Source organism: Lipotes vexillifer, unplaced genomic scaffold (genome assembly GCF_000442215.2).
Source record: "Lipotes vexillifer unplaced genomic scaffold, Lipotes_vexillifer_v1.1 scaffold722, whole genome shotgun sequence".
NCBI classification, from domain to species: Eukaryota; Metazoa; Chordata; class Mammalia; order Artiodactyla; family Lipotidae; genus Lipotes; species Lipotes vexillifer.
The window spans coordinates 1086605-1107415 of record NW_006795213.1 but is presented as its reverse complement, the minus strand read 5'-3'; the positions used below and the strand labels follow the sequence as shown (position 1 = coordinate 1107415).

The following is a 20811-nucleotide window of genomic DNA, read 5'->3' as shown; positions in this document are numbered from 1 at the left end:
GGTACGCAGGCCTCTCACTGTTGTGGCCTCTCCCGTTGCGGAGCACAGGCTCCAGACACACAGCCTCAGCGGCCATGGCTCACAGGCCCAGCCGCTCCGCGGCATGGGGGATCTTCCCAGACCGGGGCATGAACCCATGTCCCCTGCATCAGCAGGTGGACTCTCAACCACTGCGCTACCAGGGAAGCCCTGGGGATTGTTTTTGAAGGTCTTTCTTCTTCCCTTCCTCTTTTGTTCCCTTCTCTTGTGATTTGATGACTATCTTTAGTGTTGTGTTTGCGTTCCTTTTTCCTTTTTGTGTGTATATCTATTGTAGATTTTTGGTTTGCGGTTACCATGAGGTTTGATATAGCAGTCTATTATATATCCAAGATTGTTTTAAGTTGCTGGTCTCTTAATTTCAAATGCATTTCCAGTATCCTGCATTTGTACTCCGCTCTTCTCACGATTGCTGGTGGTTTTTTAAATAAATTTATTTATTTTTGGCTGCATTGGGTCTTCATTGCTGTGCATGGGCTTTCTCTAGTTGTGGTGAGTGGGGGCTACTCTTTGTTGTCGTGCGCGGGCTTCTTATTGTGGTGGCTTCTCTTGTTGCGGAGCACGGGCTCTAGGCATGCGGGCTTCCGTAGTTGTGGCACACAGGCTCAGTAGTTGTGGCTCGCGGGCTCTAGAGCACAGGCTCAGTAGTTGTAGTGCACAGGCTTAGTTGCTCTGCGGCATGTGGGATCTTCCTGAGCCAGGGCTCCAACCCATGTCCCCTGCATTGGCAGGCAGATTCTTAACCACCGCGCCACCAGGGAAGCCCCGTGATTGCTGGTTTTGATATCATATTTGTGTATGGATGATTTCTACCTTTACTGTATGTTTGCCTTTACTGGTGAGCTTTACCATTTGTAATTTTCTTGTTCCCAGTTGTGCGCTTTTCTTTTCCACCTAGAGAAGTTCATCTAGCATTTGTTGTAAAGTTGGTTGGTGGTGCAAAATTCTCCTAGCTTTTGCTTGTCTGTAAAGCTTTTTATTTCTCTGTTGAATCTGAACGAGAGCCTTGCTGAGTAGAGTATTCTTGGTTGTAGGTTTTTCCCTTTCATCACTTTAAATATATCATACCACTCTTCTGGCCTGCAGAATTTCTGCTGAAAAATAAGCTGTAACCTTATGGGGATTCCCTTGTATGTTATTTGTTGCTTTTCCCTTGTTGATTTTAATATTTTCTGTCTTTAATTTTTGTCATTTTTATTAATATGTGTCTTGGTGTGTTCCTCCTTGGGTTTATGCTGTAAGGGACTCTGCGCTTCCTGGACTTGGGTGACTGTTTCCTTCCCCATGTTCAGGAAGTTTTCAGCTATTATCTCTTCAAATAGTTTCTGAGGCCCTACTCTCTCTCTTCTGGGACCCCTATAATGCAAATAATGGTGCATTTAATGTCCCAGAGGTCTCTTAAACTATCCTCATTTGTTTTCATTCTTTTTTTTTAATTCAGTTCTGTGGCAGTTATTTCCACCATTTTGTCTTCCAGCTCACTTATCCGTTCTTCTGCCTTATTTATTCTGCTATTGACTCCTTCTAGTGTATTTTTCATTTCAGTTATTGTTCATCTTTGTTTGTCTGTTCTTTAAATTTTCTAGTCCTTTGTTAAACATTTCTTGTATCTTCTCGGTCTGTGCCTCCATTCTTTGTCCAAGATCATGGATCGTCTTTACTATCGTTACTCCTAATTCTTTTTCAGGTAAATTGCCTATCTCCACTTCACATAGTTGTTCTTCTGGGGTTTTATCTTGTTTCTTCGTCTGGAACATATTCCTTTGCTGCCTCATTATATCTAGCTTTCTGTGTTTGCAGCCCCACAGGCTGCAGGATTATAGTTCCTCTTGCTTCTGGTGTCTTCCCCCTGGTGGATGAGGCTGGTCTAAGAGGCTTGTGTAGGCTTCCTGGTGCAAGGGACTTGTGCCTGTCTACTGGTGGATGGAGCTGGGTCTTGTCCCTCTGGTGGGCAGGGCTGGATCAAGGGGTGGGTTTAGAGGTGGCTGTGGGCTCAGGAAGACTTTATGGCAGCCTGTCTGCTGGTGGGTGGGGCTGTGTTCCTGCCCTGTTGGTTGTTTGGCCTGAGGCATGCCTGCACTGTAGCTTTCAGGCTGTTGGGTGGGGTGAGGTCTTGGCATCAAAATGGTGGCCTCCAGGACAGCTCCCGCCAGTGAGTAGCCAGTACCTCTGCCACCAGTGTTCTTGTCCCTACAGTGAGCCACAGCTGCCCTCTGCCTCCCCAGGAGACCCTCAAAGACCAGCAGGTAGGTCTGACCCAGGCTCCTATGAAGTCACTGCTTTTTCCCTAGGTCCTGGTACACACGAGACCTTGTGTGCACCCACCAGGAGTGGCGTTTGTTTCTCCCAGTCCTGTGGAGTTTCTGTGATCAAGTCCCACTGGCCTTCAAAGCCAAATGCTCTGGAGGCTCCTCCTCTGATGCCAGACCCTCAGACTGTGGAGCCTGATGTGGGGCTCTGAACTCTCACTCCTGTGGGAGAACTTCTGCAATATAATTGTTTTCCAGTTTGTGGGTCACCCACCCAGTGGGTATGGGATTTGATTGTATCACAGATGCACCCCTCCTACCATCTCATCGTGGCTTCCTCTTTGTCTTTGGAAGTAGAATATCTTTTTGGTAGGTTCCAGTACTTTTCTGTTGATGGTTGTTCAGCAGTTGTGATTTTGGTGTTTTCGTGAGAGGAGGTGAGCTCAGGCCCTTCTACTCTGCCATCTTGTCCCAAAGTCCCATACTCTTTTAATTACTTTAGCTTTGTAGTATAGTTGAAGTCAGGAAGTGTGATACCACAGGCTTTGTTATTCTTTCTCAGGATTGCTTTGGCTGTTTGGAGTCTTTTGTGGTTCCACACAAATTTTAGTATTTTTTTCTATTTTTGTGAAGAATGCCTTTGGAATTTTGATACGAATTTTTACAGGGTTTGTGTTGAATCTATAGATAGCTTTGAATAGTATACACTTTTTAGCAATATAATTCTTCTGATCCATGAAAATGGAGTGTCTTTCCATTTGTGCTGTCTTCGATTTCTTTCAACAAAGACTTGTTTTCTTGTACAGATTTTTCACTTCCTTGGTTAAATTTATTCCTAGGTATTCTTTTACTGAGCATAATTGAGATTAATCCATGTCGCATGTATCAATAGTTTAGTCTTTTTTACTGATGAGTAGTATCCCATTGTTCATACCAATGTGTTTTTCCCATCATCTGTTCATAGACATTTGGATTATTCCCCCATTGTAGTTTTAATTTCCATTCGGCTAATGACTAATGATGTTGAAATTTTTTTCATACACTTGTTTGCCATCCATATATCTTCTTTGGTGAAGTGTCCGAAACTTTTGTCCATTTTTTCTTGTTTTTGTTTTATTTTCTTACTGTTGTTTTGAGAGTTTATGTATTCTGAATGTAAGTCCTTTATCAGATATGTGACTTACAAATATTTTCTTCCTGTCTATGATGTGTCTTTTCATTCTCTTAACAGTGTCTTTCAAAGAGTAGAAGTTGTTAATTTTGATTAAGTCCAGTTTTGTCAATTTCTTTTTTTGTGTGTGGCTTATGCTTTTGGTGTTGTGTCTGAGAAACCTTTGTGTAACCCAAAGTCACAAAAATTTTCTCCTCTGTTTTCTTTTAGAAAACTTATAGGTTTTAGTTTTACATTTAGGGTTATGATCACTTCGAGTTAATTTTTGTATGTGGTGCAAGGTATAGATCAAGTTTTAATTTTTTGCATATGGATATTCAATTGATCCAGTGTCTTGGTTCTTTTTTATGATTTATTTTTGTATATTTATATTGCTATTACACTTACCTCTTTAAGCATATTTGTAAAGAGTATTTAAAATTTTTGGTCTGTGTCAAAGGTCAGATTTCCCCAGGAAACAGATTTTGTGACTGAGATTTGGCAAGAAGTGAGGGAAGCAGGATTGAGTAGAGAGGGGAAATAAACTGTGATGTGGTTGCAGCAGAAGACTTGGCCATCTTATGCAGAGCTCTGAAGCTAGAATGGCCCTTCAGAGATGTCCCAAATTGAGGTTAGAGGGCTAGGCCATTATACCTCTGCATCTATCAGAAATTGGTTCCTCAGGAGGGAATGATGGGCAAGGTAGCTCCCTTTAGCCAAAAGCACCAGTAACAGGCAGTACTCTGAACAGCTGGGGTATGGGAAACCTCAGTCTTACAGGGGATATCTCACTATACTAGCCACTCAGTCAGTTCTAAAACTTCTGCTTCAGATGGTATGTGTTACCTAGTCTGTTGTATTTCTTTTACTCTTCCCATGTCTAATTATTTTGACCTGTGTGCTTATATTCCTCTGGGGATGTCAGCTGTTTTATCTAGTATTGTGTACTAGAGAAGGGCCAAAGGCCAGTTCCTAATCTGTATCAGTTCCAGTGAGAGAAGGCAAAGGGGATGAGCACCAGGGTGGAGATTCCAGGAATCCTGAATCAACATTGATCACTTCACAACATTGATCACTTCATGGGGCAAATCCTAGTCAGGATCCTTTGATGCTGGTAACGGCTATGTAGTTGATTTTTTGTATCTCAGTCATCAAGCTTGCCAAATTCTCTTACTAGTTCTAATAATCTATATGTCCGTTCTCTTGGACTTTCTGTGCAGGTAGTGAGTGATATTATCTGTCAATAATAACAGTTTCTTCCTTTTCAGTTTTTTTTTTTTATATATTGGCAAGTCTTTAGTACAACGTTGGATGACTTTAGAGGAATTTCTTCTAATATTTCACCATCAAATAGGTTCTTTGCTGTGGGGTTCTGGTATATACCCTTTATCAGAATAAAGAAATTTCCTTCTATTCCTTGTTTGCTTTCTTTCTAAAATCATGAACAGATGTTGAGTTTTATCAGATGCTTTTTCTGCATCCATTGAGGTGATCATGTTTTTTCTTTTTTAATCTTTAATGTAGTGAATTATATTCATATTAAAACTTTTATTGAGATAAAATTCACACAACAAAGTTATTTGAGCCATTTAAAAATAGGTACAATTCAGTGGGTTTTAGTATGTTCACGATGTTGTGCAACCATTACCTCTGTCTAATTCCAGAATATTTCCATCTCATATATTTTTTGAACTGTTAGACTTTTATTCCTGGGATTAACCCAGTGTGGTCATGGTATATATTCTTTTTTCCAACACCTTGCTGGATTTGTACAAAACCATTCTTTATAGGAGCTTTCATTGTAATGAAACTTTGACCCTGTTTTTTTTCTTTCCCCACATCTTTACTGGAGTATAACTGCTTTACAATGTTGCATTAGTTTCTACTGTACAACAAGGTGAATCAGCCAAATGTATACATATATCCCCATATCCGCCCCCCTTTTGAGCCTCCCTCCCACCCTCCCTATCCCACCCCTCTAGGTCATCACAAAGCACCGAGCTGATCTCCCTGGGCTATGCAGCAGCTTCCCACTAGCCATCCATTTTACATTAGGTAGTGTATATATGTCAGTGCTGCTTTCTCACTTCATCCCAGCTTCCCCTTCCCACCCTGTGTCCTCAGTTGACCCTGTTTTATTGGTTCTTTTCACAGCATCTCTGGAAGCTGATGGTGGAAGAGTCAGATTTACTGGGTCAGCTGAAGGTAATAGCTTAGCTGTTCTTTTAATTCTTAAAATGATGATGGTGGACAATAACTGTATTCTCTATCCTCTCCTGAGAGTACTGCTTGCCTGTCCCCAGACTTCCAGAGTGGCTCCTTATGTCCTCATCTAGATGTCCTCATCCTCAAACTCCATCTAATGCTACAGGTTTATTACAGTACAAAGCTTCGGCTTACTTTCTTCTGGCATTATTGTGCTTTCATTGAATAAATGATATCAAAGACACACCAGTCATCCTGCCATTACTAAGTATGTCCCTTTAAAATGCCAAAAGCCTACGACCTTTTGTAGGTTGGGCTCAAACTGATGAAATTGGAAATTATATGCATAATTCTCTTAGGATAGTGAAAAGCTCTGCTGGATTACTGAATTGTAAATTGAAATTCTTTCTGCAGATCATTAAAGACTTTTACCTTCTGGGACGTGGAGAACTGTTTCAGGCCTTCATTGATACCGCTCAACACATGTTAAAAACACCACCCACTGCAGTAACTGAACATGGTAATTGCCCTGGGGCCCAAAATTAACCAGCTTACTGAAGTTGTAATGTATTTCTTACCTGCTACCCAACCATTTAGGCTTGGGCCACATAAGAGCAGCCTAGTGAGTTACAGAGCGTGTTTCCAAAAGGAAGGCCACTCAGGTAGGCTCACACTGTTGTTACTGGGAGCAGCTTCAGCTCGTGACTCTTCCTGGAAGGGTTGGTACAGGCCTTCAAACCAGTATTTCATCTCATCAGATTATAGCCATATATTTCTTAAGGGACATATTGAGATTTTCTTTTTTTTTGGCCATGCCATGTAGCACATGGGATCTTAGTTCCCCAATCAGGAATCGAACCCGTGCCCCCCCAGCATTGGGAACGTGGAGTCTTAACCACTGGACTGCCAGGAAAGTCTCCATATTGGGACTTATGGCCACTTGTTGTATTAGGCTGTCAGTGATGGAAAACTAACCTAGATAGAAAAGGAGAGTGTATTTGCTATTGTATCTGTAACTCCAGCGGGATAGGGATATATCTGGTCCTGAGACCTGAAACTAGGGATTGCTAGGATTCTCTCTCTTACCTTATCTTGTCTGTGCCTCTTGTGTGCTCTTTGATGGCCTTCCAGTCCCATCTGGCCACATGGCCACCAGCAGCTCCCAGGAACATACCTCACAGAGTCTACTGGGGGAGCCAAACCTGGTCTCTCTGGTAGCAAGTTAAGGGATTCCAGGGAAAGGGTTTTGATTAGCCCAACTGGATCATATACCTATCCCTGTATCAAAGAGGTCAGACTAAGAAACACCTACTTTGGGGACTTACCTTGTGGTCCAGTGGTTTAAGACTCTGCGCTTCCACTGCAGGGGGCATGGGTTTGATCCCTGGTCAGGGAACTATGATCCCGCATGCCACAAGGTGCAGCAAAAAAAAAAGGAAGATATGCCTACTTCGGTAAAGTGTTCACCTTTGACCAATGGGAAGGATTACCATTCCCAATCAAACTACTTGAGGAGAGTTACATAAGGATCAGAGTCAAAAAAGACGGGAGTGGGGCAGGAGGGGAGACAGGGTTACTGTTTTTCTAGCTCTAAAGAACAATAGATGTCCACTGTGCTTACATAGGACTTTCTTGGTTGCAAGAAAACCCAATTCAAATTCACTTAAGCAAAGGAAAAAAGAGAATTTATTGATTCTCATAACTGAAAAGGTCAGAGGTAAGATGGCTCTAGGCAGTTTTGCTCCAAGGCTTACATGACGCCTTCAGGACTTGGTGTCATTCCATCTTTCACCTCTGCCTTTTCTTCTGAGACAGGCCTGCTCTATATGGTAGCAAGATGGCCTGCAACCAAGTTCACATCCTACTGAGTCCGTGTTTATCTTGAATAAAAAATAGCTACCCTCTTTCAGAATCTGAATAGAGCCTCTGGATTGGCCTGGCTTGGGTCATGTTCATATCCCTAAACAAAATAGTGTAACAAGGTAGATCGTTCCTGGGTCACCTGCCTACCCTGACGGTCAGGTATTGTCCACCCCGCTGGAACTACATGGATTGTTCTGGACAGGGGTGATTCTCCAAGGAAAACCAGGGCGCTGTTATCAGCAACAGGAGAAGGAATGCATGCTAGTCAGGCAAAAGCAACTACTGTTTACTGTATCCTACTATTAGTGATAGGCGGGCTGCAGGAGAGGTGGAAAGCCAGGGGAGTCTGGATTTGTTACATAGGCAAGCCTTCTCTCAGCCCATGTGTTCTTTCTTGCAGATGTGAATGTGGCCTTCCAACAGTCAGCACACAAGGTGCTGCTAGATGATGACAACCTCCTCCCTCTGTTGCACTTAACAATCGAGTATCATGGAAAGGAGCATAAAGGTTTGCTGTGCTTCCTTGAGTCTTTCTGCTCCTACTGGTCATTATCTGTTCTGCTTCCATCCACTTCCACAGAAACCATATCATTTTGGACCTTAGAAATCACCTAGTCCAGTGCCCTAATTTTACACAAAAGAAAAGGGAAGTCAAGAGAGGCTAAGAGATGGCCAAGCCATGGTTTTGGTTTGTTTTTGTCATGCTGCTGGAATGGTCTGTTTATTTATAGCCACATTTCTTTAAGACTAAAAAAAGAATCTCTAAAAGACCTAAGAGAACACCTCATGGGAGTTTCCTTGCCTTCTACAAGTCCCCTTTGTATCCCCTTTATGCTTCTGACACTGCAGGTTCAAGTGAGCGCTCATTTCATGAATGTTCCTCACCTTGTTGAAACTCTAGTTCTAGATGAGCGAAGTCATCTTCTCTGTTCTTAACAGATGCTACTCAGGCAAGAGAAGGGCCTTCTCGGGAAACTTCTCCCCGGGAAGCCCCTGCATCCGGCTGGGCAGCCCTAGGTCTTTCCTATAAAGTGCAGTGGCCACTACACATTCTCTTCACACCTGCTGTCCTGGAAAAGTGAGTATTTCTGAGTTTCTCACAGGTAATTATTACCCATCTTACTTCCACAAGAAGAAATTATCAGGATTAGAATTGGTTGGGAGCAAGAATGCCAGCCAACTGGTTTTTGTTTGTTTTCTGGCCACGCCACGCAGCTTGCAGGATCTTAGTTCCCTGACCAGAGATTGAACCCGGGCCCCCTGCAGTGGAAGCACCAAGTCCTAACCACTGGACCACCAGGGAAGTCCCCCAGCTGGTTTTTAACAGTCTATAAGTCAGAGGCTGCAAACTCAGATGCCTTCGGGGGCCGGACAGATAACATTAATAAGTGAAGCTGCAGATGTGAGACGGTAGGAGTAGTGGATGCTGGGATGAGTGGGCAGGTCAAACCCTTAAAACCATCAGAGCTTTTTTTTAAATTGCAAAATAACGAGCAATTTACAGGCTGCCAGTTTCTGGCCTCTCTTCATCCTCTCCATTCCTGTTCATAACCCTCTACTTTTGGGGGGAAGAGAAGCTTAGGGTATGAGAGACTAGACATAAACTGGAAAGATAAAGCTGGTTTAGGGAGAAGACGCAGAGCCCACAGCCCACATAAGTAAGCTGCCTGGACTCTGTCCAAAGAGCCTCCGTAGCTCCCAGTCCACTTTCCTTCTCCCTTGAGATGCTCTTAACACCCTTGAAGAAATCAAGCTCAGAAGTATTTTCCTAAACATTTTATTTTGAAAATTTTCAAATATAAACAAAAGTATGGACTATCACAAACACCCATGGACGCATCATCCATCTTCAGTAACTAGCAACATCACACTGTTTGTTTCATCTCCTCTTTTTTTTTTTGGCCAGAGCCTTATAAAGCAAATCCCAGACATGTCATTTCACTCCACCACTGTGCAATTTTGCACTGTGCACTCCACTGTGCAAAAAAGCCATCTTTGGGACTTACCTGGTGGCACAGTGGTTGAGAATCCACCTGCCAATGCAGGGGACATGGGTTCGAGCCCTGGTCCAGGAAGATCCCACATGCCGCGCAGCAACGGAGCCCATGCGCCACAACTACTGAGCCTGCACTCTAGAGCCCGTGAGCCACAACTACTGAGCCTGAGTGCCACAACTACTGGAGCCCATGCACCTAGAGCCCAAGCTCTGCAACGAGAAGCCACCACAATGAGAAGCCCGCGCACTGCAACAAAGAGTAGCCCCCGCTCACTGCAGCTAGAGAAAGCCCATGCACAGCAACGAAGACCCAACAAGAAAGACCCAATGCAGCCCAAAATAATTTTTTTAAAAAAGGCATCTTTTTAACATAACTACAGTGCTATTATCACACCCAGTAAAATTAACAATAATTCCTTATTATCTGATATCCAGTCCACATTGAAATTTCCCCCATTATCTAAAAAATGTCTTATGGTTGGGTTTGTTCAAATCAGAATACAAACAAGGTGTACTATTTTCAGTACATTGTTCCATTAGAAATAATTTTTAAACGCAGATGGAATCAGGTTATCTTATGCAAGCCAGCCTAAGAATAGGTAAATAAGCCCAGTTCCACCAGGAATCAGCTGCTCTTCCCATGCATCTTCTCGGTATAGGGCTCAATATCAGGCAGCTACCTAGAGCTCTGTGAGGGGAGCCCTTGATTTTTTTTTTTAATTGAAGTATAGTTGGTTTACAATGTTGTGTTAGTTTCAGGTGTACTGCAAAGTGATTCATATAGATATAAAAGATTCTTTTCCATTATAGGTTATTATCTTGAATATAGTTCCCTGTGCTATACAGGAGGTCCTTGCTGGTTATCTACTTTATATATAGTCATGTGTGTCTGTTAATCCCAAACTCCTAACCTATCCCTCCCCACCCCACTACCCACAGAGCCCTCAATTTTATCTCCCCTTCTGTGGGCTTCAGGGACAGAGAATCACAGCAATCAAAATCCTTGGTTCCCAACACGTTCTTATTTGTCCATGCAGGGCCCTCCTTCCTCCTTCACACACACACACACACACACACACACACACACACACACACAGATGCCACAGAACCACTTTTAGAACAAAGTCTAGAACACTGGCAGTAATGTCCATCTACCTGTGTGGTCCTTCCCAGCCCTGCCCCCTTGCCTCCCCCAACCCTAAGTGACCACTACCCTAAATTCCGTGTTTCCTTTTTTTTTATAAATTTTAATTTTTAAAATTTTTGTTTGTTTGTTTTATATGCATTTTACTTTTGGTTGTGTTGGGTCCTCGTTGCTGCATGCGGGCGTTCTCTAGTTGCGGCGAGCGGGGGCTACTCTTCGTTGCAATGTGTGGGCTTCTCATTGCAGTGGCTTCTCTTGTGGAGCACAGGCTCTAGGTGCGCAGGCTTCAGTAGTTGTGGCTTGCGGGCTCTAGAGCGCAGGCTCAGTAGTTGCGGCGCATGGGCTTAGTTGCTCCACGGCATGTGGTATCTTCCCGGACCAGGGCTTGAACCCGTGTCCCCTGCACTGGCATGCGGATTCTTGACCACTGCGCCACCAGGGAAGTCCCTTCTATCCTTTTTACACAGTTTTATAACATCTATATATGTTCCCCCAAAGTATATATATTTTTTCTATTTAGTTGTTTTAAGCATTACAAAAAAGGTATCAGGCTATATGTAATCTTTTTAAATTTCCCTTTTTATTCAAAGTCATATTGCTGTAGTCATTTTATGTTATACAGCTGAAGTTCATTCATTATAATGGCTGTGCAATATTCCATCATATAAATAAACCAGTTTATCTGTTCCCATCTCTAGGCAAACTTATATCCTTCCTGCCTTTTGGGGAGAAATGGGTGGCACAGAGTTCTAGGGTTTGTCATGCAGGTGGGGCTTGAGGGAGGTGAAGTTTTTATCTTGAATAGTCTGGTGTTTCTGTCAAGGTACAATGTTGTTTTCAAGTACTTGCTGAGTGTGCGCCGGGTACAAGCTGAGCTGCAGCACTGCTGGGCCCTACAGATGCAGCGCAAGCACCTCAAGTCCAACCAGACCGACGCAGTCAAGTGGCGCCTAAGAAATCACATGGCCTTCTTGGTGGATAATCTTCAGTACTACCTCCAGGTCTGTGTCGAGGGATGGGTAGAAGGAAGGGGTATGAAAAAAAGTCCAGGAGGTTGGCAGGAGTCATTGAAGAGGAATCCTGCATTTGGTGAAAAACTGGAATTTGAGAAAATTCATGGATTATATCACTAGGCATGTTTCTTGGGGGGCATTTTAGAGGGTAATGGAAATGAGTGGATGAAGGAGAACGAGGAGTTAAGGTCCTTATCAGTAATGCAGTATTTAATTATTGTTGCCCCTTATCTTATAGTTTGCTGTAACTTCTGGAATCCAATAGGACTTAACCAAGTCAGTCGGCGGAGGGGATGTGGAGTGCGGGGAGGGGATGGGGGTGTGGGGGTGAGATCTGCCAAGACATTGGAGGTCGTCAGGAAGTAGGCAGACGACTTCCTACAAGGCGAGGCAACATAAGGGGGTCTTCGTTCAGCTTTAAAGGGGCTTGGATAGGAGGAAGGTGAGTGGGGGCAGAGTTCCTGTTTCATCCTCTCAGGCATCTGATGTTCTTGAGTACTTAGACTATGCAAGGTACTAAAATCATTTGTGCAACTGTCTACCAGGTTGATGTGCTGGAGTCTCAGTTCTCACAGCTGCTTCATCAAATCAATTCTACCCGAGACTTTGAAAGCATCCGATTGGCTCACGACCACTTCCTGAGCAATTTGCTGGCCCAGTCCTTTATCTTGTTGAAACCTGTAAGTAGGGCTGGTTGGTTTCCTCGTGGTTTCCTCAGACTGCTTCTAGCCTGACTGTTCCCTTAGGCACTTGCCAGGATTGGAACTATCATTAAGCAACTTTTCAATCTCTGTCTTTAAACATTTTTAACAACTTATAAAGCAAAACTAAGAGGGAATACTAAAAAGGAACTTAAATGTCTTTGAATTTCTGAAATACTGTATCACAAGATGTGGTGAGCAGCTATAGATGAAAGAATATATGCTTAACCCTCAGAAGGAAGGATTTAAAGAAATTTTTAAAAACCTTTCTGACACCACAGAAAGACTAATGAAAAGCATGTAGAATTTACTTTCTTAGAAATCTTGTGGATCAGGATCGACCAGTTTGGAAGTTGTTTTCACAGACAACTAGAGCAGTGTCTCCCTCTGTGTGTGTGTGTGTGTGTGTGTGTGTGTGTGTGTGTGTACATATGTACGTACATATATTGTGTATCTCCCTCAAGGAAGTTATTCTCAGCCTTGGACCCACGTGGGAATCATCTGGGAGCTTTAAAGTAATCTAGGACCCAGAGCACTTAAATTAGTAGAACCCAGGCACCAATCTTTGAAAGCTCACAAGCTGATTCCAGTTCAAGGATGAAAAAGCAGGAAGATGAAAATGACCCCTTGTAGATTCTAATAGAACAGTTATACTTTATCTTTGACGGGAGCTACTTGTTATTCCTCAGTTGTGCCACACTCTTTTGTTCTGGTATTTGGGGCTGCTGTTATTTTTAAGGGAGAGTGAGTTCTGTAGATGCCACTCCAAAGGGTTCTGTGAATTGAAAACAACCAAGAACCATTGTCACAGGTAGACTGTCCTTGTACAGTATGAGTGCATCCTTGGGGAAAGCAGAATATCAGAGCAGGTGATCGTCATTAAATATTTATTGAGTGCTTACTGTATGCAAGGCACTGGGGATACAAAGAGGTATAAGTCATGGCTCTGCCCTTAAGGAGCTCACAATCTAGTTGGAGAAACAGGACTTACATACATCACAGATCAGTAACAACACAGACGGCCTGAACAAACGCCAAGTAAACAGTACAGATAATATAGAGGAGAGGGAAGCAAGGGGTCACTAAAGGCTGTGGTGGGGAAGGGAGCGCACTGTTAGGAGTAGGATTCAAGCTGGTATTGAGGACAGTATCCCAGGCACAGGGAACAACACTGAAAGCAAAGCTCAAGGTGGGAGCACACTCGGTGGGTCCCAGAGACGACTAGTTTAATGTGGCTCGAGTGGAGGTTTCGTGCAGGGTGACTAAGAGTGACAGTGTCTTTGCCTGGAAGGGAAGAGTGTTTTACACATGTTGCATTTTGAGGGGCTGGCAGGACTTGCATTGTCTCTCCTGAGGTCAGATGTAGAGAATGGGAATAGGTTGGCTCTTATTTTCCCAAATCTTTAATTTCACAGGCGTATCTTCCTTTTTCTCCTAACGTCAGCTGTGTTTCCTGGCTAGGTGTTTCATTGCCTGAATGAAATCTTAGATCTCTGCCACAGCTTTAGCTCACTGGTCAGTCAGAACCTGGGCCCACTGGATGAACGTGGGGCCGCCCAGCTGAGCATCCTGGTGAAGGTAAGTCAGCCTGGCTACTGAAAGTAAGCAGCCCTGTCCAAAGGACAGAGGTGGCTTTGTGGATGGGAAATCGTGATCTTTTCCTCTGAGTCAGTTAAAACATTTCCCCAATAAATACACACAGAAATAATAAGATACAAAGATAAAAAATGTTGGTATCAGTTTTTAAAGCAGATAATTATGTGCTGCCTGAGCGTTCAAATATAGTTCAGCCCTGAATAGTTTATTCAGCCCACCAGATATGCACTGGCTTTGTTCTTACTTTCTAACATCCAACCTCCTTACTTCCTTGAACTAACCCTCTATTTCACTGAGATTATAATTATCTGCCTGTAATGAAAACACAGGCTCTCCCCAACCCCAGTACACAGCAGAATATATTAATTTGAAGCTGGCTGCTAAATTCCTACTGAGTATGAGAGTACTTTCATAGGAAGTCATGCATTCTATGGACTCGGTATGAAGAAGTCATTTTAGGAGCTAATAGAAATGGGAATGGGGAAGGCCAGTTGGTACTGTGGAATTTTCAGCAAGACTTTTCCAAGGAATCTACCCTGCCCCTTCACTCCACATGGATAGCTGGTAAGTCTAAGAGGAATGACAGCTTGAGTCCTTCTCTCTGCAGGGTTTTAGCCGCCAGTCTTCACTCCTATTCAAGATTCTCTCCAGTGTTCGCAATCATCAGATCAACTCGGATTTGGCTCAACTACTGTTACGACTAGATTATAACAAATATTACACCCAGGCTGGTGGCACCCTGGGCAGGTAAGAACAACTGCCTTTGGGGCACTCAGTGGACTGTGTGTGTGTGGCTTTGTAACAAGTTGTAGGATTCCAGAGCTGGAAGGAGACTTTAGCCATCATCTAGTCCAAATACCCTCCTTTTATAAACAAGCAAAGTGAGGCTCAGCGAGAGAAAGGGCTGTGTCTGATCATCAGTGAAGATTATTTTGCAGTCAAAGTCATCAGAGTAAAGAACCAACACTCCTGGCGCTGAGGCAGGGCGTCGGTCCCTAGCGTGACGCGAACCGGCCGTGCAGCCTTAGCATCCCCCACCCCAGCCTCCCTGCCCCCCAGCTTTTTGCCTCTGAAAGGAGGGGACTGCTCCTTCTAACTCCAAACTTTTTAAAAATCCAATAGTGAGACTCAGTGGTAGATGTCTTCTCTCAGAGGTCTGTCCCATTCAAAAAAGCAATTTATTATTCTGCTTTCTCTCTCTGAAATGTCAAGCAGATTTCTCCTAAGTGATTTTATTAGCAAGAAGAGTTTTAAGATGAGATTATCTAGATCACAGGTTGCCCTGATTCATATTTCTTTGAAGAAAATCTTGGGAAAGCATGATATTTTGATGCAACTCTTTTTTTTCTTTTGTAGTTTCGGGATGTGAGAATTTCTGGTCCACAAACTAAGTAAGTCAATCCCCTGCGTTGTAACAGAAGATTCAAAACAAACATCCTATTCTCTGGCCAGACACTGTATGTCTGCAGCTACTGGAAAGGCTCTACCTTTTCTCCTAGAAGCAGTTATTGAACATCCATGGATACAAATCCTCCCCCCTCCTTCCCATGTGGAAGGGGCACCTGCCCCACCTTAGGGGAGTTCTTAACCCATCCACCAAGGAGAACTTGTGGCGTCAGCCCTCCCTCTGCTGACCATGGAGGATCTTTTACATTGAGAACATTTGTCGGATATGTTCATTTACTGAGCACCTATATGCCTAGGTACGGTTCAAACTGGGAGAGACACAGCAGTAAGCTATACAGATCAGAACGTTAAATGGCTCATGTGAAAAAGGAATTACATTTATTAATAAGTCAAATTCTGGCTGTTACCACTGAGCAAGAAAGGCACCAGGTAAGACAGGCTTCCCCACACCCCACAGACCTCCTTTCCTCTTTCAGAAATTAAAACTGAGCATCTCCTATCCTTAAGGATCTTCAAAACTGTGAATCTGAGGAATTTTACCAGTAACTTCCAATTATTTCAGATTGGTAAGAGGGTAATAATTCTGGCTATTGACAATGTATTCAAAGTATTTTTTAACAAAGAAAAAAGGTCCTTAAGAAAAAAAATTGTTAGATTTCGAATACTGAAAGATGCAGGTCTAATTATCCCACCTTAGAAGGACCACAGGAGTAATCTGGCTCAACCATCACTGATAACCATCAGTCTTCATATCAGTGTGAACCAAAATATTCATTGAATAACCCCCTCCAAACTGAAAAAGAATGCAGCATTCTGGCCTCAGTGTGTAGCCACTCAAGGTCCTCATCTCTACATCTTCCACCACATACTATACACCCTTATTCCCTGTAATTGCCAGCTAAAGATGACCCCTTCCACTGCTTCCTCTGGAGCAGAGGTTAGCAGACTATGGCCAGCCACCTGTTTTTGTAAATAAAGTTTTATTGGGACATAGTCACACTCATTTGCTTACCTATTGTCTACAGTTGCTTTCATGCTGTCGCAGCCAAGATAAGTAGTTTGTGGCACACCAAATGGCCAAAAAAGCCTAAAATATTTACTATCTGGCAGAAAAAAAAGATATTTAAGCCCACCTTAGAGAATGAGAGGACATCAACAGGGATGATGCTAGCGGTACAGAAGGAACAGCTTCCAGCAACTGTGACAGTAACCGTAATAAAATTTTGGACCTCTGGCTAGAGCTTCTAACAAACATTTCCAAGTGTTATCACTGTTTCTCATGTTTATCCTTGCAGCAAGTCGTCAAGTTTATAGTCACCACCCATTCACAACAACTGGTCCTTTACCGTTTTGGCTGAGAGTACAGTGCCCACAGGTCAGCTGTTAGTGAGCTCAACTCTAAAGAGAGATTTTTTTTTTCACTGACAGAAAACTAAGAGCTGTGCCCAATTCCACTCAACTTCTGCCACAACTATAAATCTGGGCCTATTGTAAAATCAGGTTTTTGAAAGTGCTGAATTTTAGACAGCCCAAGTTAATCTTTTGACAGACAATGATACCACAGAAAACTTTAAAAAAAATTCACTCCTTGTTATTTTCCTTGGCTAGCTGTCCTTCTACAGTGAACAAGCCCATTGAAAACTGCAGAGAAGGTACTATGTTTGTCTTGCTATTTGTTGAGATTAAGCTCAAAGAAACGGATGAAGAAATCCCAGTTACTACAACCAGAGATTCAACATTTATTTTATCATAAAAGTCCAGCAAATAAAAGTATATACAAGATCCATGCAAGGAATCCGGTTACACACGAGACACATTTAAAACCTGGTTAAAACACAGTCTCCACAACACCAGGGAATAAAACCGGTAAGACCGAGTATCCTTAGTGAGAAACATAATCGTGTTTATATTTTGGATGCTGCTTGAATCCAATTCTCTGCCCAACAATGAGGCACTGGATCACCCACTCTTGTGACACCACAGGCAGCTGCAATGCTTCAGCACACTTCAGCACCGAGGCTGGGCACGAAGGGTCCGTCACCACCACATCAAATACCCCTAAAGCAATATCTGCAGGAAGCAGGGGAAGGTGAGTGAGGAAAGGAGACTCAATTTAGTCCTCCAGTAAAAAGACAGATGAGCCTTCTCACCAGTATATCCCGCTCTGCCCAAACTAAAGCCCTTCATGTCAAACACAGTGCCAGTGATCACAACCAGAAGTGAAAAGTCACAATCACTATGTGCTGGCCTTGAGTTTAGCAGGTATACTGGTGGACACCAGGAGAAGCATAAACAGCCCGGTGCGTCACTCATGTTGGCTCACCTCTTGAAGGTGGTACTGGTACTTTTCTTCTCTTAGAAACACGGGTAAGGTCAGCCTATCAAGACTGAGACTTAGACCACAAGGCCTAAGTGCTACGGGTCATGGACATCCATGGAGCAATAACAACACACACACTTTTCAGGTACCTTTGTTATGGGCACTTGAATGGTGCTGCTTCACAGAGGCTGCCCCCCCAGTCATGAGGATCTCAGACCAGAGCTCCAGGAAGTTCTGCTGTTGGTCTGATACCAAGAGTACCTTCAGATTCTGGAAAGGGTTTTCACGGGGTTGCCTACGAAGGAGTCAGAAACAGCACAACAGATAATATCCAACGACAGCCTTTCTGCAAAGGGACGCAGGTACAGCTGACTGCTTTCAATAGCCCTGCATTAGGGTATCACCCCCCCGCCCCTTCCCTCTTTCTCTGAATGATGTGTATTTTCTGGGATCCTGACCTTCTCATCTACCCCTTCTGATTTCCATGTTTATCCTGAGGCCAAGTTTAAGCCAAATCATGCTCCTGAGCCTGTATTTTTAAACGTGTTGCTTAAAACAAGTTGAGAATATTGAATCTACATGAAAATCTCATACATTTTCAAAAGGTCCCTAACCAATATACTCTAGGATAATAAACTAGATGAACTGCTAAAATAATCTGAAACCCACTGAAATTCTGTAATTTATCCTATGATCATTCTAGTTTCTAGAAATATTTACTCTCCTAGATTCTCCCCCGCCCCCCGGAAGCTTGCTGTCTTCCTGTCTGCCATTCTAGATGGGCTCTCAGCTACTCACCAATCCAGAATTCTTTGCTCCTCAAGGCTGTACCCAGCTGGCAGCAGGTAATTGCGGTAATTCTGGAGCTGGTTGGCATGGCAACTATCATGGACCCAGACATGAGACACACAAGGAATCCCACTGGCAAGGCACAGGAAGTACTTCCGGGTTCGACAATGCTGATCGGCAATTAGGAGACACTGGTAGGCTGTATTACACTGGAAGAAAAGGAACGGCACCCATGGGTCTAGTGACTTCTAGGGAAAGCCCCTGAATAGTAGCCTTAATGAGTCATAGGGAACAGATCTGAATACTTCCATATACTATCCAAAATGTGACTGAGTCTGTCCTTCTGCTCAAGGCCTCTTCTCTCACTAAAAAGCCCAAGTAGCTTCCCTAGATAATCTCCCTGCCTCACCTGCAGCTTTCTGGGGGCGTAAATCCTCAAGGGACAACCAAACCCCAAGTATTTAGCCAACACTGTAAAAGGGATTGCTATTAAACACCAATTTTAATCTGCTTTTGTCCCAGCAACAGAACCACAGCTATTAAGTAACCCAAGGTTCTAACTTCTCTTCCTTGTACACAGTAAAAATTCTGTTTCATGCAACAATGTTTTGGCAGTTTCCCAGTTCCTGAAATCTCTAGCAACTGTATCCATCATCCCCGGCCCCTATCAGCCACCTTCTCGGTACAGCAGGTGGACTCTTCTCATCACTGCCCCTTTGGGAATCTATACAAAGAAACTCCTCACCTGGGCTTCATTGAAGTCTTCAAGAATATAGCCAGCTCCTGCTCGAAGCTGGGATTCTGTGTATTGCTTGTTGAAAGGAGGAATTTCTAAAAATTCTATTAAAGAGACATAACCAAGATAATAGTTACTACCAGCTGTTTTTTTATTTGCTACTTTATGCCTGCTTCTTACTGCCCCCTTTTCTACTCCCCAGCTATCTCCACAGCATGGTATCCCAAAGATGCAGGTGAAGGGCTTCCCCATGGGTCAGAAAGAGATCTGTCTTGAGGCCTATAAAATGCTGCCAAAAGAAGGGAAAGGGCAGGAGGGGTGGGGGAAGATGAGAAACGGAGGCAGGTCCTACATCTGAAAACATCAAAGGTTTCTATACTAAGAGTGAGTCATGGGACTGTGCACAGGGATGGACACGCACCCACTTCCCACAGTGCTGTACTGCAATTTGAGTAACCCTTACCATCAGGAAGTTCCTCCTTAGGTCTACCCTAAATCTCTCCTGCAAACTAAGCCTATTTCCTCTAATTCTGCCTTCTCTGGAGATGAAGAATGACTGATTAGCACTTTTTATAATAAAGCCTTCAAATTTGCCCTTCATCAGCATTTTACCCCCTTATACACTAAATCTTTGATAAACCAAAATGCTCAAAGAAAACAGGGTTTCTAAAATTTAACTAATTAAAGTGAAGGTTAGCCAGAAAACCCTGATTCAACCTTTTATTGAAAACTATCTCCCTTTGATGGTCTTGAAGTACCTCAGGACACTGAACATCAATGACTGCTCTATAGTCTTTTTTTCCGTTGCGGAGCATAGGCTCCGGACGCGCAGGCCCAGCGGCCATGGCTCACGGGCCCAGCCGCTCCGCAGCATGTGGGATCCTCCCGGACCGGGGCACGAACCCGTGTCCCCTGCATCGGCAGGCGGACTCTCAACCACTGCGCCACCAGGGAAGCCCTGCTCTATAGCCTTGAGGGTGAAGTAGAAGTAGAAGTTATGAGAGATGAGGCTGAAGCTATAATGACCCTAGGCAATTAGAAATTGCTTCTTTTGACCAATATCTAATTTGAGCTTGTTTTCTTGTCATCTGCTCCTCATATAAATAACACATTAAAAATATTTTTTATTTAATTAGGAATTTGTAGAAATTAACCTCTATTGAACTTATCACCAATAAAAAGCCCAACCAAATGTACAAAAGTTCAGTGCCAGGACCATTCCCTTCCCCTCATACCCGTAGTAAAACCTGCTGGAGCAGACAGACCCCCTGAGGAGGCTGCCCAGTCCCCTGCTGCTGGGGCTGCTCAGGCAGTGTTGATGCCCCAAACTCAGGCCTCTGTTTAGGTCTGACTGGCCAGCCTATTCACTGTTATTGCTCTTTTCTTGAAAATGAAAACTCAAAATGAAACTGGAAACTCTAAAGGGTTATAAGAAACTCAGAATACAGCGAGACTATTTCTCAGTTTTGCCGTGGCGTCCTCGACCCATATCAATATATCATGCCACAATTTTCAGTACCAGCACTCTGCTGCTGAGTCACTGCCAAGGCCCCACACAGCTCTTTATTTGTCTCAAGACTTCTATTTTATGTCTAACTTAATC

At 43.5% G+C, this 20811-nt stretch overlaps 2 protein-coding genes across 4 annotated transcripts in view; one reads left to right on the top strand and one right to left on the bottom strand.

Moving 5' to 3' along the window:
- Positions 1-16156, top strand: part of TUBGCP4 (tubulin gamma complex component 4) — a 49718-nt gene extending 33562 nt beyond the window's left edge. Inside the window, exons 10-18 of the mRNA XM_007467552.1 lie at positions 5593-5643; positions 6058-6163; positions 7907-8014; positions 8446-8584; positions 11470-11647; positions 12205-12339; positions 13822-13938; positions 14564-14703; positions 15313-16156. Of these exons, the coding sequence (XP_007467614.1) occupies positions 5593-5643; positions 6058-6163; positions 7907-8014; positions 8446-8584; positions 11470-11647; positions 12205-12339; positions 13822-13938; positions 14564-14703; positions 15313-15325 (987 nt within the window). The 3' untranslated portion in view covers positions 15326-16156. The remainder of the gene's footprint in view (positions 1-5592; positions 5644-6057; positions 6164-7906; positions 8015-8445; positions 8585-11469; positions 11648-12204; positions 12340-13821; positions 13939-14563; positions 14704-15312) is intronic.
- A 917-nt stretch (positions 16157-17073) lies between these two features.
- The window catches only part of TP53BP1 (tumor protein p53 binding protein 1), a 90241-nt gene continuing 86503 nt past the window's right edge, over positions 17074-20811 (bottom strand). For 2 of the 3 annotated variants that reach the window (XM_007467549.1, XM_007467550.1), the window contains exons 25-28: positions 19218-19312; positions 18482-18681; positions 17833-17978; positions 17079-17433 (exon numbers count right to left, since the gene is read on the bottom strand). In XM_007467549.1, coding sequence (XP_007467611.1) covers positions 17246-17433; positions 17833-17978; positions 18482-18681; positions 19218-19312 — 629 coding nt within the window. In that variant the 3' untranslated portion in view covers positions 17079-17245. Of the gene's footprint in view, positions 17434-17832; positions 17979-18481; positions 18682-19217; positions 19313-20811 lie in introns of all 3 variants that reach the window. The other variant, XM_007467551.1, reaches the window with a different exon arrangement.